This window comes from Gallus gallus, chromosome 9, assembly GCF_016699485.2.
Source record: "Gallus gallus isolate bGalGal1 chromosome 9, bGalGal1.mat.broiler.GRCg7b, whole genome shotgun sequence".
Taxonomy (NCBI): Eukaryota; Metazoa; Chordata; class Aves; order Galliformes; family Phasianidae; genus Gallus; species Gallus gallus.
This window is the reverse complement of record NC_052540.1, coordinates 23,347,660-23,364,129: the sequence shown is the minus strand read 5'-3', so window position 1 is coordinate 23,364,129 and position 16,470 is coordinate 23,347,660. Positions and strand designations below refer to the sequence as shown.

At 46.4% G+C, this 16,470-nt stretch overlaps 2 protein-coding genes across 5 annotated transcripts; one reads left to right on the top strand and one right to left on the bottom strand.

Moving 5' to 3' along the window:
* Nucleotides 1-1,315: 1,315 nt before the first annotated feature.
* Nucleotides 1,316-3,142, bottom strand: SERP1 (stress associated endoplasmic reticulum protein 1). The gene is made up of 3 exons (XM_015291851.4): nucleotides 2,962-3,142; nucleotides 2,809-2,884; nucleotides 1,316-2,744 (listed from the first exon to the last, which is right to left on the bottom strand). Exons 1-3 carry the CDS (start codon nucleotides 3,043-3,045, stop codon nucleotides 2,704-2,706), a joined length of 201 nt encoding a protein of 66 aa, XP_015147337.1. The 5' UTR covers nucleotides 3,046-3,142; the 3' UTR covers nucleotides 1,316-2,703.
* A 152-nt stretch (nucleotides 3,143-3,294) lies between these two features.
* On the top strand, nucleotides 3,295-16,412 carry EIF2A (eukaryotic translation initiation factor 2A). 4 transcript variants are annotated; one of them, NM_001031323.2, is given in 14 exon segments: nucleotides 3,302-3,347; nucleotides 4,402-4,471; nucleotides 4,927-5,001; nucleotides 5,767-5,885; nucleotides 6,773-6,872; nucleotides 7,228-7,310; nucleotides 8,961-9,034; nucleotides 9,175-9,319; nucleotides 10,196-10,312; nucleotides 11,808-12,379; nucleotides 12,791-12,907; nucleotides 13,724-13,852; nucleotides 14,921-14,986; nucleotides 16,038-16,412. In NM_001031323.2, coding segments are annotated over 14 exon segments (1,761 nt in total). In that variant the 5' UTR covers nucleotides 3,302-3,319; the 3' UTR covers nucleotides 16,104-16,412.
* Nucleotides 16,413-16,470: the final 58 nt, after the last annotated feature.

The window sequence follows — 16,470 nt, the reverse complement described above, 5'->3', positions numbered from 1 at the left end:
GAGTGCGTTTGCTGCCTGCGCCGTACCCGTATTGCCGCAGCTGACGGCCGCGGTGCCGCGCGGAGCTGCGGCCGCAGAGCTCCCGCCCAGCAGCACTCGGCTGGCGCTGCAGCCCGGCCCTGAGCACGCGCCGTGCACGTGGGATGGAGGCGGCCGCGAGGCCGCGCGATCCCTTCCAGGCCCGGGGATTCCACCTGTCGGGTCCTTTTGATTTGCGCCCCGCAGCCGCTGACCGCGGCCTCGCACGGAGACGGGAGCGGGGGCTGTGCTGCTTAAACGAAGTGGTGCTGTCACACACTGCCGGGCGCTCCCGCGCATGTCATCCCCTGCTAGAGGAGATTTTGTTGCCACTTCGTAAGCTGGAATCGCGTCGCTTTCTCATTGCAGTACAAAGTTGTTGTAAAGTCGTTTGCTGGGTATTGGCTTCTGTACCCATTTCAGAAGCTGCCAGCACCGAAGGGTTCCTAAAGATGAACTGCTCCAACCTCCGGGCCCCATCAGCGGCTGCCACTCCTGAGCAGCACCGTGTGCTGCAGCGGCCACCGGGATGCACCTCTGCAGCAGACGCTGCTCGGGGCGTTGGCTGTGGGGCATCAGACAGTGCTGTCCGCACAGCGCAGCTCCTTCTGCTCTCTCCAGCTGTATTTTCCTGGTATTTAATACCACATCACTGCAAAGCGACCCCTTGCCAGCTGATTGCTGAAGGTAACGGTAGCTATGGAGCTTTCCCACCCTTAGCGCACACCAGCCCTGTTCTCGATGCTATCGTTTTTAGCACAGAGCACTCCCAGCACACTTCCATTTAAATCCAACAGCCCTTCTCAAGGGGCACAGTACCAAGCTGCCATCACTGACGGAGGCACCGTTGGCACTCTCTCTCAGACCAGGATTGCTGCTTGTGCTGCGATTGCGACAAAGTAGCTCCTGCATGTCTTTCTTTCATACATGACTCAACAACATGGTCCTATTTTCCCAAACCCAGCGATGCTGGCAGGTGCAAGAGCACGCTGACCTACTGCACGAGCAAAGCTGAAGAACCGCTGACATATTCAGTATTTGTACCCAAGACCAAGAGAAGGCCTTCAGCCAAACTCTGGGCCTGCAGGGGTCAGCACAGCCCACTCTGACGCCCTGCTATTCTGACCCAACTACAACACCCGAGCAAAGCTGGGCAGAAATGGGCTTTCCCAGCGCTGAGGGCAGCCCCCAGAGATCCCTCCATCACCACTGAGGGTCCCCCCACGACACTCGGGGTGAAGTGGCCCCACGTAACACCCAGCAAGCAGCACTTTGCCGTCCTCAAAATCAACTCAACTCACGTTTGAGAAGAACTTTATTTAAAATCAGAGATTATACAGACTTCCCCTCCCCCATCGATTACAAAATATGAGCTTCCAGGAATAAGGAATGTCGTTGTGTTGCACAGCCTGGTTCTGGGGCATGGCCTGGGCCACGCCGGTTTACATCACTTCCAATGATTCCAGATGGAAATATGACAACCAGCAAAAAGTCTGCTCCTTCACAGCCAAAAGACATAGAATTCAACTCTATAGAAACCTGTTTCTATTACTACTAATGTAACCAGATTTTAAATGTCTTCTAAGAAACCTGAAAAAAAGAAATCTTCCTTTAGCAACTGCATGCAACAGCAGACCTATTTCAGACCGCTTTGTTTACCGCAACAGACAGTAGGAGAGCCTCACAGAGCCAAGGCCATCAGCAATAAGGAATGATCAATAGCAGCACTTTCCATTGTGATTTAAGTTACATTCTTCTATACAGGTAAGGAGGGTTTGGTTTCTGTTTTTCAGCACTACTAAGAAGAAACTGCAATCATCCAGAGGGAGGCAGCTTAGCACTGGGTCCATCGCTGGATGACACATCAAGGTGAAAGCAGGATTTACCTTAAATACAATTAGAATATATATAGCAAGACATACTATACTGTGCCGATGCCGCACACAAAAGCAGAACTGCGGGTTGGAGGGGGAGGGTCCCCGGTACCTGCACAAGGCATCCCTATCCCCACACAGCGTTTTAGAACTGAGACCCACGACTGGGTGGGAGGTTTCCAAGACGTACGTGCAGCGCCGCTGCAGCCCAGTGCCAGGAGCAGCCTGGCAGCGCGTGTCCTCGGGGGGGAACAGTTTGTGGAACCCCCGCATCGGGCGATGTCAGGAAGGGCTGCTGCCCGGCCATGCCGGCTCGCAGGCAGGGAACGCGCCCCACCTCTATACAAACAGGCATTCGTACGGGGTAGGGTGGGAAGCACAGGGTAAGGTTATCTGCTGCGATACATGCCCGAGGGCCAACGCGGTGCCGCACGCCGCAGCTCTGCCCCGCACACCGCGCTGAGCTGCACGGCGCCGGCCGCCGGCCAGCAGCACGCTCTGTGTTGGTGCTCTGACTGCCTCAGAAATCCCGGCTGCCGGCTTCAAACAGAACCGTTTCCAGCGGCACGGCGGCTCGTACGGACCTGGGAGCGGTGCTTACAGCAGGCGTCAGTCCCCGGAACCCGCACTGCACAGTCTGACACGTTACGGGAGCACGAAGGATACGTTGCTGAATAAGCAGGTCCACGATTGGGGCTCAACAACAGAACTTTATTGCTGTGTACATGTGGTGCTGCTCAAGGCACTGTGGCACGGGCTGGGACACTCGGAATGGCGGCGAAGGGCCTGGAATGCGCGGCGGGGCGGGGGCTCACATGCCCATGCGGATGCTCTGGATGATCTGGAAGATGGCTGCAAGAGAGGGGGTGCTCAGCGGGGCCGCGGGGCGGGGCGGGGCGCGGGGCGCGGGGCTCACCTGATCCGCAGACCACGAAAATGAACAGCGCCAGCAGCCAGGGCCCGACCGACGCCTTCTCCTCCGGGGCCGTCCTCTGCGGGCACAGCATCGCGTCACGCGCCGCCCCGCACCGCGCCGCCCCGCGCCGCCCCCGGCCCCGGCCCCACGCACCGAGGTCTTGGCGACGTTCCCGCGCTGCGTGATGTTCTTGCTGTGCTTCTCGTTGGCCATGCGGATGCGCTGCTTGGCCACCATGGTGCGGCCGCGCCGGGCCGGGCCGGGACCGCTTCGCTCCGCTCCGCTCCGCTCTCTGCGCCGCGTCAGCACCGCGCGGCGCCGCCCGCCGGAAGCCGTCACTCCGGGCGCCGCCCGCCGCCAACCCGTGCCGCCCGCCGGCAGCGCTTCCGGGGCGGCGGGCGGAAGCGGCCTCTCCGCGTCACGTGACCGGCGGCGCCTCTCGCGCCGCGCGACGTGGTGCTCCCAGGAGCGGCCGCGCCGCCGCTCACCCGGAAGTAGAAGTGCCGCCAAAATGGCGCCGCCCGCGCCGCTGCTGGCAGGTGGGTGTCGGGCCGGGCCGGGGGCTCTGAGAACGGCCCCGCGCTCTGTCCTCCCTCCCGCCGGGCTCGAGTCCCGCTTGCGATGCCGCCGCTCCGGTCGGGTCCTCCCGGCCTGCTGCGGGCGGCGCTGCGGAGGCGGCTGTGGCGGAAGGGCCCGGAGACCGGCAGTATCCGAGCGGGGGTTCGGCCGCAGGCCCGGGGTTACGTCGTTCTCCCGGAGGCACCGAGGGCCGTGGGCAGCGTTCCGCTGTGCTCTGCCCGCTGCAGCCGTCGCCGCTCTCCGGGGAACGCCCGGGCGGATCTCAGCTGCGCTGCGCGGAAGTAACGCGCGGCTCCGGCGGCGCGGCGCGGCGCGGTGCGGTGCGGTGTGCCGTGCGAGCGGGGCCGGGGAGCGTCGGCCGTGCGGGAACCGCTGCTGCCCCTCACTCTGTGCAGGCGCAGCGCTCCTGCAGTGCGGGTCGTCCCGCAGGACGGAGCGTTGTCACTTTGGTGCACGGTGACAGAGCGCTCAGCGGGCTGCGGCTCAAACGCGGGAAATGGCGGCGAAGCGTTAGGAGAACCGCTGTGGTGGGGGACGGAGCGCCGCGGGGGCTCCCGGGGAGGCTGCGACCTCCGTCCCTGCAGAGCCCGGGGCTGCCGCCGCCCCGCTCCCCCCGGCCGTGTCCCCGTGCCCCCTTAGCGCTGGCCGCGCCGTGCCGGCTGCAGAGGGCCGGGCTGCTTCCTGGGCGGGCTGCCGTGCTGCTGGGCCGGGCCGGGGGGCACCGCTCGGAGCGGGGGGGCGGCGGGATGGGCTCTGGGCCGCCTCGGTGCCGGCACTGCGCTGACGGCGTGCTTCGTGTCACACACAGATCTGCTCCTGCTTTAGTCCTGCTGTTAGCTTGGATGAGGCCAGGTGTCTCAGCGTGCCAAGGCCAGAACGTTCCTTACAAGCTTTAGTTTTGTTAACTCTAAAGTGCAAAAAAGGGGGGGATTTCAGCATTCGTCAGTTATGTTAAAGTTTGGCTTTGGACAGTTTCTGAACCTGCAGTGCGTGTGCGTTTGTTTCCTCTTTCAGTGAGGGGCTCCGAAGGACTCTTCATGGTGAATGGGCCGCCCAGTTTCACAGAGAGCGCGGTGTTCCAAAGGTACTGTGCTGTAACAGCTTCTGGCCTTGGCACACCAGAAGTCACTGGGTGTGGTGAGGTGGAAGGAGCCCCAGAGGTCATCACGTCCCACTCCTGGACTGATCTCTGGCTGTCAGATTTTTTTCTCAAAAGTAAATGTAGATTACAGAGTTGAGAAATGTAAATAAGTGAACTTTTTTCATACCGACAGTTGTTCAGAAAGCTACTTTTGAAGGCTTTGCCTTCACCTGGCTCTGAATTGCCCCAGTGAAAATGACTGAACAGTTAGAATAGCATAGTTCAGTTGGAAGGGACTGTCGGAGGTGCTATAGTCTGGCTGCCCAGCTGCACTCCTTCTGTTACAATGTGTGATTCTGGAGTACAACACAAAAATTGCTGTGGTGGTTTAATTTTTTTAAAATACTTTACCTTGTGCGGTGCATTTGAATACTAATGTGCATTTCTTATTTCTTTAGGGACTCTGGAAGAAATTGCAAAGCTGTTGCTTTTAGCAAGGATGGTTCCCTCTTTGCCTGGTGCAATGGAGAAAAGTTGGTGCATTTTATGATGCTAGTCAACTTATATTAAGTAAATTGGATTAATTTTGCCAAACTTACCTTGTTTATGTGTAGGCTATTGAAGTATTTGCTTTATTTGCTAAATATCAAATGAAGTACATGCTGTTTTTTTCATATTTATAATGCACACATTCCCCTGCAACCTGGATATGCTTTGTGGATTTTTTTCCCTCTTTTCCAGTACAGCAGTATTTGGTTTTCTGGGATTAGTCCATGTAGCACAACCATTGCTGCTGTTTGCTCCTTTTTCCTCCATGATGGCATGTTCTGAGAGTCAGCGAGTGCTGGGCTGTTTTTAGTTGTGGAGGTGAAATGTTTGTCAAAGTGTTACAAAGTAATTTGAAAATCTGCTCTATCACACCTGAACTGTTAATGAAGTTCATGGACGTTCATCCTGCACGTTTCTATTCAGTTAGATCTTTGGCCTCTTCTGTGGAAGCATGGATGGAATCTCCATGGATGGAGCATACCTTGCCTCTGACTCAAGAGTCAAAACGTTACAGATTGAAGTACAGGATACGCTTCAACCAGTGCTTTCACATTGCCAGTTTCTGTTATGCTTGGGGGTCTGGTTTTAAAATACATTCCTTCAAAAATTTAGTAAAAGCAGGAGGAGAAAAGAGGTCTTTATTTTTGTACCATTGGGCACATCTGGAACAGAACCAAATACATGAAAAGTTACCTTGGCAATTATCTCTTCTAAGCGTGTTTCATTGAAACGCCGTCTTTTGCTTCCAGAGTAAATATTGTTAACGTCACCAGTGCAGGATTACTGCGTTCCTTTGATCTTCCGAAGGTAGTTTGTCTTGAATTCTCACCAAAGAATAACATTCTGGCAACATGGCAGGCCTATTCAGGTGAGTATTTACCTACTACAAAGGTACTCAAGGTAAACGTGCATTTTAATTGCATTTAATTCCATTACTTGATTTGCCATTGTGGCACAGTCACTGGTTGAAGGAGCAACATAGAAACCATTCAGAAAATAACTTGGTTATTGAAATGTATAGGAAAGGAGGGGAGGGATTACAGCTTCTGAAAGCACCTGGTGTTGACCATTCTCACAAACATAAATCAGTGTGTGTGCTAACTATTGCTCTGTTAAGTAAATGGAATGTTTCCAACAAATGCTGCCTGAATTTGTGCAAATGGTACATTTCAATAACATGCTGTTCGAGCACTTTATAATGTGTAGACAAATCATAAGCTGTCTCAGAGTAGCTACATCCCCTCTGGATGCAGATAACACAAGCATTTATTCTCTTCTCTACCTCTGTGTGGAGTTTGTTCCTAATTCAGATAAACCACAGACTTATCGAAGTTGCATGTCTGATGTGCATGATGTAAATTCTTCCTTTAAGTGAAAGGGTTGGCCATAAGGTAAGGATGTGTGGTGTGCTGTGGCATGGGATGCCTGGTGTGATGCTGGTATTGGTGCAGGACAGATGCTGGCTGTGGGCTTGTGGACGTAAGTTAGGAGGTGTTTAAAAAGATGTCCTGGGGTCGATGGTAATAGTCTTGTGATGGAATCCCTGCACTTCTGAACGTTAGTTTCTTCTGCAGGCTGAAAGTCTGGAAGACACTATCAAGTAAAGTAATTAACATCCTAGAGCTTAGGATGACAGGAAGTGGAATGCTTCTTGTAAGAAGTTTGGTTGCTTGTAGAGTCACAAATTGGAACATCATGGTTCAAACAGGTTTCATCCCAGGAGACCACCACTTCAATGCAGTGTTTTTGTTGCAGCTGCCAAAGATGGCACAGCAGGGGCACCCAACCTACAACTTTATGATGTGAAAACTGGAAAGTGTTTGAAGTCTTTCATCCAGAAAAAGATGCAGAACTGGTAAGTAACATTTCTAGGTGTTAATTGCTTGCAAAATCTGATACAGCTGAATAAATACAACTTCTAGAGCTGTGTTGGCTTTTGGAATGTTACCTGCTGCTAGCTGAAAACAAGTAACTGTGCTTGTAAGTATTTCTTGCTCAGTTCCTGTGTTTGTTCCTTGGTGTAAATCCACTGTCTTTTTGCACCAGAGAGAAGGATGGTGAGGCAGTCTGGTTTATCTGTCTGAAGTGTATTGTGTATTGTGCTTGATCTTGTTTGGCTTTAAAAATGGAGAAGAAAAATATCTGAGATTGCTAAAGATGAGTACTGTTCACTATTTAAAATATATATATATATTATTATTTAAATGTAGGTGTCCCTGCTGGGCAGATGATGAAAGTATTTGTGCCCGGAATGTGAACAATGAAGTGCACTTCTTTGAAAACAACAACTTCAGTAAGCAAGTATTTCTATGAGTGTCACTGTGTTCTATATGGGCCTCTCTGGTTTTTTTTCCCTACTTTTTTTTCTCATTTCTTACATTGTTTGCTTTTTATTTGGAACACTGCCTGTATTGCATTTTAGTTCTGGAAATTCAAAATCACTGTATTTTAATTAAGTATATTTTCTTTATTGTTTGTTTTTCATTAATATATCTACTTGAAATGCATTTTCAAATAAAAAAAAGCTTGATTTACAGGAATGAAGGGAAATTGCTGGGGAGCAGGATGGGCTGTGGGGCTTCTGTAATTGGTTGGGTTTTCTTAGTACAGAATTACTGTTTAAAAAAACAAAAGTGTGTGTGTATATGTGTATATATAAGTGTGTGTGTGTGTGTATATAATATATACATATGTACATACATACATACATACATATAGCCTTGTAAGAGTTTCCTGAGCATTAGTCCTAGCATTGCTAGTGACGCTGAGTTTTCTGTTGTGAATTTGCCAGAGGAGAGGGGTTTCAGAAAGCAGTCACAAGTGCTTTGTTTCTTTACCACGACTGGTTTGCTCAGTGTAACCATTCCTGTACAAAGATTCTTTCCATTTCTTTCTCAATAGGAAAAAATACCACAGAGCCTGGCAATCATTATACACAATGAACTACTTCCATACTCATAGGCTATTTCATATGCTGAACTTGCAGGTTAATTCTTTTCCCCTCCTGTCCTCACTTCTGGCCTTTGTGTGCAGAGATGAGTCTGTTGAGAATGCTATTTTCCCTGTTTACAATACATTGTTACTCCAGCTATGCAAGTCCTAAAATCCCATTGCTGTGCCCCCTGTGTGGGATTTAGAAGTGGTGCAAGGTATTAATCTCACTCCGGCACCTTGCAGGACGCACCCCGTAGCATTGATGCATTTGCCATTCTGACAGATGTTGTATTCTTCTTTAGTCCTGTCCAATGCAGGAGCAGTGTTGTTCTTTCTCCCCTCACCCCACATTAAAACAGTGATTTTTTTTTTTTTTTTTCTCTGGTGTCTGAAGACACCCATGTCCCCTCAGCTCCCTTCCCACTCTGCACAAGGGAAGTGTGTGTTGTCTGTTGTGGTGTGAGCCCTGCTGCTCAGTCCTGGCTTCCTTGCTGGAATCAGGTTATGAGTTGGTGTTGCTTCTTTACTTTTTAGGAGTTGATAAGGTGTAATTCCTGTGAGTTGTTGTGTAAAGGAGCAACGTTAGCACAGAACAGCCTTTGTGAAAGCCTCCTATCAGGAGGAGTCAGCCAGTAAAGTTGTGAGTGGAGAATCCCTGACTGTGTAGTGGGGGTGCATGTTATCTGGACGTGATGCTGCCTCCTATGAAGGCAGCAGCACAGATAAGATGAAGAATACTGTTTACATAAAACACAGGGTGTGTGCAAGTAGGGTTCAGAAGCTTGCTTGCTGTTTGAACTTCCACTAGATTTCAAAGCCAGGCTTGGTTTGATTTGTTTTTGTAAATAAAACTAGTCAGACCACCAGTTTTGTGAAATGGGAAGGTAGTGGTTGTTTGTCTTTATATCAAACCTTTATTATCCATGATACAGACTCACGAGAAAGTATAGCTGAGTATTCCGGGCTGCTCTTTGATGTCATCACATCTGTAACTTTTTTTTTTTTGCAGATACTATTGCAAATAAACTTCATTTGCAAAAGGTTAATGATTTTGTGTTATCACCAGGAGCACAGCCAACCAAGGTACTTCTGCTGTTTGTTTCCAATTTCTTTCATGGTTTTCTTCAAACGTTACTGTTATTTTAGTATGGTGTACTGGTAGTGAATAGACCTTGTGCTACCAAGAATTTAATCTGCAATAAAATCTCAATGCTTTGTTTTAGGTTGCTGTGTATGTTCCAGGCAGTAAAGGTGCACCATCATTTGTTAGGCTCTATCAATATCCCAATTTTGGTGGCCCTCAATCTGCACTGGCCAATAAGAGTTTCTTTAAAGCTGACAAGGTGACGATGCTATGGAACAAAAAAGGTATTTAATCACTTTGTGAGTTTTACATTTCATTTTCATGTGTAGATAAATACTGAAGAGTCATTGCTGCCAGTCAATGCAATGCTAAGGTTGCAATTCTGAATACCATGCAGTGCTCACAACTTTTCCATGTTGACTTCTGTGTGCTTTTTTTATTCCCTTATTGCATCATAATTCAGAATACTCCGTGCACTAGAAAGTTCAGGAATTGAATTGCAAATTCAAATTGAATTTTGAGTTCTGTAGTAATGCATTTAAGCTGTAAACGTAAGTTTATGCGTTGATATAATATTTTTACTCTGTAAAATCATGGATACATAGACATGCCATGGTTGGGATGAGTAGCACAGTCCTCTGTGTGCTCTGCTGTTTGTGAGCAATCAGCTGATGCAGAGTAATACTGTCCCCCCCACCACACGCACCTGCTTTACTTCAGCCTGTGTTGTTCGGAATACAGGGAAGGTATTATATGGCCTCGGTATGGTCTCTCTGTCTGCGTAAGGTAGCATACAAAAGCTGCTGATGAAGCATTTCATTTTAGTGATCAGAATGCCTTGTTTCTGTCTTAGATGAAAAGCCTAAGACACTGTTGCTGCTACTGAACATCTTTTTTTTTTTTATGTCTGTGAAAGCATATTCATTTTCTCATAATTCAGCAGTGATTCAGCTTACACTCTCCTCAGACAGGAAGATATTAGTTTGGCTTTTAATGGTCAGGAGGAGTTTGTCTGAGGAGAGAATGAAAACAGCACTGATATGCAAGCAACTGATTGTGAAACTCGTCAAACCAATTTTTCTTTGTGCATGGTTGCTTGTGAAATAGCCTATGTAATAGTCAGTAATTGTACTGAAATAACTGTGTGTGTGTTCTGCCAGCCACTGCTGTGCTGGTCATAGCTAGCACCGACGTGGACAAAACAGGTGCTTCTTACTATGGAGAGCAAACTCTGCACTACATTGCAACAAATGGTGAAAGTGCCATCGTACAACTACGTGAGTAGCTCTCAGCATTTCTCATTGTATTGTAGCTCTCAATAGTGGGAACTGTTTCACCAGCTTTTACTAATTAAAGTATGCAAATAATTTCTTTGGGAGACTGCACAGGAGCAGAATTGTCTTTGTTTGCCAAGGAAGGATCTGGACGATGGAGCCAGCTTAATGTTTGAGAATCTGAAATGTTACAAAATTGAATAGTTCTAGGTAGGGTTTTAGACATGCAGTTGATTGTTACTCAAAGATTAGGGCACAGACTGAGAGCAATTTTTTAAAGTATATTGGAAAACAGAGGTTCTGCATCTTGTGTAGTAAAACAGAAGTAGTTCCGTGATATAAAAATGATACAGTGGGGAGGAGCAAGTAGACATTCTTAATTTCAGTGTTTTGCTTGATCTGAAAGTACGCTCGTTAATCTCCTGGGAGGTATTTTTTCATCATCTGGCTGCTTTTGAGGTCCAATTTGGAAGTTTTTTCCACGCTATCATTGTCAGAGCATTTTTCATTTTTGAACAGTACATGCTCACGCTGCAGCCTTTGCCTTAGATGTTGAAGCCCATGTAAAGCTACCTTAATCCCCCCCCAGCTGCTTACTGTCATGAAACTTGCAGAGATCATTTTCTTTTAGACCTCCATTTCTGCAGTTGCACTGGGATAATGTCACCTAAAAAGTTTTTAAAAGGGAAGCACACGGGGAGTGCAGTTGCACGGCTGAAAGATAATGAGGTTCCTAAAGATAATGAGTTTGATATTTTGAGTCAATGTTCTGAGTTAAGGATTACCTTTGGTGCACTTGACACTTATCTGGAATGTAGGTAAATGTATCCAGATTACAAAATGTTATGGTGGGCCCTGCATACCTTATATTAATTGCAATCATTAATGCACTGTTTTTCAAATCTCCTAGTGTTCTAACTCCCAGAACAGCTTCCAGCAGTATTGTGTTTTCATGAATATGTGTAAAACCATGGAGTTTTTTGTCCTCTCCCGCTTTAAAATCTGTCTTAGGAAATACCACGCATAACCATGGTGCAGAGATAACCTAAATCAATACTTCAAGCTCTAAAAGCTGAGCTGTGCAATATTTCTTGAAGTAAAAGAAGAGAAACTAGTATCCAGCTGGTATAAAACTCCTGTTTTTGCAGGTTTCCAGTGGGACAGTTTCAGAAGGTCCTGAGATAACAAACTTGAATAACAAGGAAAAATAAAAGGAATTTTTTTACTTGAAAAAGTATGCTTACTGTTAAAGTGCCGATGCTGACCCTACAGAGGTAATTTTGTATGGTTGCAATTATTGTTGCAAACCTTAATGAAAATTATGAGAACGTAATGTTGTTTGTTTCTACCACTGTTGTTAGCGTAACTCATTTTCAGTCAATAATTGAATTATAGGATTTTAGCGAAGCATGGAGATAAGAATCATTGATAGCTTTTCAGTACAAGTGAAAATAATATAATCTCATAACAATGGCTGCATGTTTTCCTTTTCCTTTAGCAAAAAATGGTCCTATTTATGATGTTGTTTGGAACCCCAATTCTGTCGAGTTTTGTGCTGTGTATGGTTTTATGCCTGCCAAAGCAACAGTTTTTAATCTGAAATGTGACCCTGTGTTTGATTTTGGAACTGGTCCTCGCAATGCTGCCTACTACAGCCCCCACGGACACATCCTGGTACTAGCAGGATTTGGAAATCTCAGGGGACAGATGGAAGTATGGGATGTTAAAAACTACAAACTCATTTCCAAACCAGTAGCCTCCGATTCCACCTATTTTGCCTGGTGCCCTGATGGGGAGCATATTGTAACAGCTACATGCGCTCCCCGGCTGCGAGTCAGTAATGGGTATAAGATATGGCACTACACTGGCTCTGTTTTACACAACTATGAAGTTCCATCAAATGAGGAAATGTGGCAAGTTTCCTGGCAGCCATTTTTGGATGGAGTGTTCCCAGTGAAAGCAGTGAAATACCAGGCAGTCCCGAGTGAACTGCCGAGTGCTGAGCCCAAACCTGCGCAAGCGTATAGACCTCCGGCCTTGAGAAACAAACCTGTAACAAGTTCCAAGCTTGTAAGTAGATTGTTTCATGTATGCTCTAAATTGTTGTGTTTGTTGTTCTGCCCGTCTTTGGAAGCTTGGCCTCAAATACGTATATATTTTTAATGAGAGACATTAGAAGGGTAAACTAGACTGACAGGAATGTTATGGGGCTTTATTAGAGGTTTTCTTGATAATCCTCTTTGACTGATACTTTGCTCCCTGTTTGAAGGAATTTATTCTAGAAAAATAATTTTTTTGTGAGAGTGAGGGGAGAAAGCAAAAGACAAAACAATCACCCTTCTGTTCCCCCCCCCCCCCCCCCCCCCCCCCCCCAGAAAAACCTACCTGCATAGCAACAACAACAAAAGTAACTCATTAACCCAGTTTTCTTTTCTTACCATTTTTCTGTAAAATCTTACCATGATTTTCTGTATCACGCAGCATGAGGACGAACCACCTCAGAATATGAAACCACAGTCAGGAAGCAGTGAAAAGCCACTGTCTAAAACAGCTCTGAAAAATCAAAAGAAACATGAAGCAAAGAAAGCTGCTAAACAGGTACAACAAAAGCTATTCTTTCAAGGATAATGTTAAATCAGTTTTCACAGTGACGCTGATCAGTCTCAGAGTAGTGATACTAGTTGCACTGAAAGCCATCTGCTGATTTTGCATGAGTGTTCTTCTGGGGTGGGCGGTCTGTTTCAATTAGACTAAGGCAAATGTAAAAGGATGAGTTGATGAGAGCTGTGGTTAGTTGCTGTAAACATTAACTGAAACAAATGTTAAGATTACATAATCGTGCCTTTTCACCTTCTGGCAATCCACAAGGTTCTGTCCAGACTGGGAAAGTGAGAATGGCCTTGCTCTGCAGGTCAGGGCTATGGTGGGTTACCAGGGCAGACCAGAAAGCTCTGTTCTTCTGTTTCACCCCTTCGTTTGCTGTTCTTCAGCTAAGCAGATAAAAATCATCTGCAATTTTTATACAAAGTTCTGAATTAACATAAAAGGTGGGGTTTTTACGTTTCTTACACCACTTCAGAGATCTTTCTTTACCTTCAGAGTTAATGACCCAGCAGTCTATAAATTGTTTGTCACATCACCCTTACTGACGTTTTCCCATGCCATGTATGGTTGTTGTCCTCAGGAAGTAGAAGTTAAACAGGAAACAGTGTGAGTGACATTCCAAGAAGAGTTATTACCTCTATAATACGTAGCACAAAACATCACAGCAGGTCATTTACAAATTCTGGAGAACGCTAGCATATCAGAGAAGGAAGAAATATTAAATAGATCAACTCAGATGATTGAAAAGATTTGTCCGGTCCATTGTAATCTGTAGATAGTGTGATCTATTTTTTTTTAACTTACTTACAGGAGGCCAAAGCTGATTGTAGTCAGGAATCCACACAGTCCTCAGCATCACAGAATACACCACGAAGTGCTGTTCCTGTCGTTACATCAGGAGATCCTGAAATTGACAAGAAAATAAAGAATTTAAAAAAGGTAAGGGGATTTTATTTTATGAACAAGGTATTTCTGAAAGAGATGGTCTCTGAGATCTAGTCTGATTGTAATGTGACAAGCTCAGTAGGATAGCATTTACAAAGATGGTAATTTACTGAATTTGTCAACCAACTTCTTTTGGTTTTCCATCTTGTAAAATAGTAGAAGTTGTCATTTGCCATGTCTCCTAAAGCTCTTGTCAGCCTAGACAGTAAAGAAGCTGCTCAAAAGTGCATGGAAGAGCATACCAGTATGCTGTTATGAATACTGTTGCATGTGCAACAGAATCCTCACAACCGAGAGGAAAGAGTGTAGCTTAATTGTGTTTATTCTTAAAAAGCACCTGTGTGAGGTTCCTATTCTTGGTCTGCCTTCACCAGCCCCAAATGCTTTGATTCTAAGCAAGACAAATCCTCTTCTTCCTCTAATCTCTAAGGGTTTTTTGTTTTGTCCTTGAGAAAAAGAGCATACTTCTGAGTGTTGTTAAATCTTGAATCTGAGAAGGAAACTATGCTATGTGGTTTTGAATTTCTTCCCTAAACTCTGAGTGGTATGAATGCAGAGTTTACTGCCAGTCTTGGAAATTCTCAAGTTTAAATAATTTCAGATTGGAAGTTGCTCTGTTTAGGCTAGAATCTTTTCTGTTCCTGTGAAATCCATCAGAGGTTTTTTCCTCTTGGTTGCTTCCTGCTTTTCACGTTCTGATGGATGTTTCAGGCCTTCTAAGGAAAATGTGTGGTAAGGAGGGATAGTGATGGAGTTGTTGTTTCTGAAAATGGATTTGGCCCTTCAGTCAGATGGTGCACGGTGTTTTTCAGAAACACATATTCCTGTTCTTTAAGTTGTCTTGTTCTTGGAGAGAAAAAAAAATCACTTATTAGTGGGGTATTCTGGACTGAGCATCTGGAGATGCTTAAAGGAAATGTGCCTTCCATACTGAGATCAGCTTCCTGGTAAATCAGGCAATTGCAAGTGCAGGAACTTGTATGACTGTTTTTTCTGCTTTTGGCTTACCTATATGTATGTATGTGTGTGTGTGTGTATATATATATATATATTTTTTTACAGAAACTAAAGGCAATTGAGCAACTGAAAGAGCAGGCAGCTGCTGGCAAGCAGCTAGAGAAAAATCAGGTACTGTTAAGATTTGTACAGTTCACTTGTTTTTTTTTTTGTTTTTTTGCCCCTGCACTTGCTACATAGTTCTTTGTGATGATACTGCTTACATTTTTGTAAGATTTCGACGTGTTGCATCCTTTCAAATTCAAAATCAGAGACATGGAGTTCCTAGCAGTGAGCATTCAACAGAATGCACAGAGCATACCTGCTGTTCATTTAGTTGTGATCCGTACCTCTGTTTCTGACTACCCCCTCACCCCCCAATGCGATGATCCCCTGCATTCATCATGAGGCCACTTGTGCTGTAACGACGACTTCTGTGTGTTGTATGTAAAATACAATGCAAACACTGACAAAGAATGCTAATGGAGTGGCAAAACAAGTGTTTCATTACTAGGCTGTATCTTGGCCTTACAGTTACCTTGTCTGGAAAAACCATTGTGCTATCTGACTTCTGGTCCTTTAAACAATTGGAAAAGGAGTTGGTCCACAGGCGGAACATGTGAAATGAAATCCTGCATCTTCAGAAGGAAAATACATACATTTCTGCATGTAGAGCACACACTGCTCTGTTTGTGGCAAGGCTGTTTGCCCCTGAGTATTTGAGTCTCATTTGCCATGTTTCCTCCCATCCTTTGTGAGTTAATCTGTACAGCTATGTTGGACAATGGTAGTGCAATGCATTAGAAAGTCAGCTTTGTGTTCCCAACTGGGCTTCAACTACAAAGAGAGCCAATAGATCTGCTATGACTTGTGATAACCAAGTCAGCTAAATTAAGGCGTACTCTGCCAGGGCCTGCAGGACTTGAAGATTCCTCTTTACATACTCTTCTGCCTTTGAGATTTATTCAGAGCAGTTATGTAGCAATGCAGTGTCTGTTTCAGGGGTAGTTTTCAAAGCAGGCACCTGGAGCCTGGTTAGGGTTAGGCACCTGCCAGGTGCTGCCCGAGCTGGGGCCATGCAGGGGTGTGCTGATGGCGGGGAGGAGTGCTGTACCTTCACAGCTAGTGCTGCTTTGGTTTCCTGTATGAGCTACAGCTGTTGGCATTGTGCTTCTTATTCTAGCTGGAGAAGATTCAGAAGGAAAGTGCTCTGCTCCAGGAACTGGAGGACTTGGAGCTGGGTCTGTGAAACTTCATGGAAACCTGGCGTGCTGTTAACATAAATTCATCCAAAATGTAATGCGTATTAACTTGAATACCGTGAAAAGTTTCAGCAGTGACTGAAGATGCCGAAGCTGACAGAATTGCTGCACATTTGCCTTCTGAAGGCTTTCTTTAGGCGCTGTGCGAGGTGTGCTGTGACCGCCCGCACCCAGCAGTGCTGCTGCCCTGAGCTGTGTGGGGAGCGGAGCCCGCCTGGCCCAGAGCTGTATTCTGCTTAAAGAGGTGTTCCTTGTCCTTGGATGTAGATAAAAATAAAGAGCATTTAATAGAAAAAGCTGTTCTGTTCTTCTGTGGCGGGACTGAGTCTGTAAAATAACCCAGCCGTGCCGTCG

Excerpts from the sequence above, each read along its gene's own strand:
- SERP1 (XM_015291851.4), bottom strand. The coding sequence starts at position 3,045 with ATGGTGGCCAAGCAGCGCATCCGCATGGCCAACGAGAAGCACAGCAAG. Across the intron at positions 2,885-2,961 it reads GGAACGTCGCCAAGACCTCG|AGGACGGCCCCGGAGGAGAA; the intron begins GTGCGTGGGGCC and ends CTGTGCCCGCAG. Across the intron at positions 2,745-2,808 it reads TTTCGTGGTCTGCGGATCAG|CCATCTTCCAGATCATCCAG; the intron begins GTGAGCCCCGCG and ends CCTCTCTTGCAG.
- EIF2A (XM_040705601.2), top strand. The coding sequence starts at position 3,320 with ATGGCGCCGCCCGCGCCGCTGCTGGCAG. Across the intron at positions 3,348-4,401 it reads GCCCGCGCCGCTGCTGGCAG|TGAGGGGCTCCGAAGGACTC; the intron begins GTGGGTGTCGGG and ends TTCCTCTTTCAG. Across the intron at positions 9,320-10,195 it reads GATGCTATGGAACAAAAAAG|CCACTGCTGTGCTGGTCATA; the intron begins GTATTTAATCAC and ends GTGTTCTGCCAG.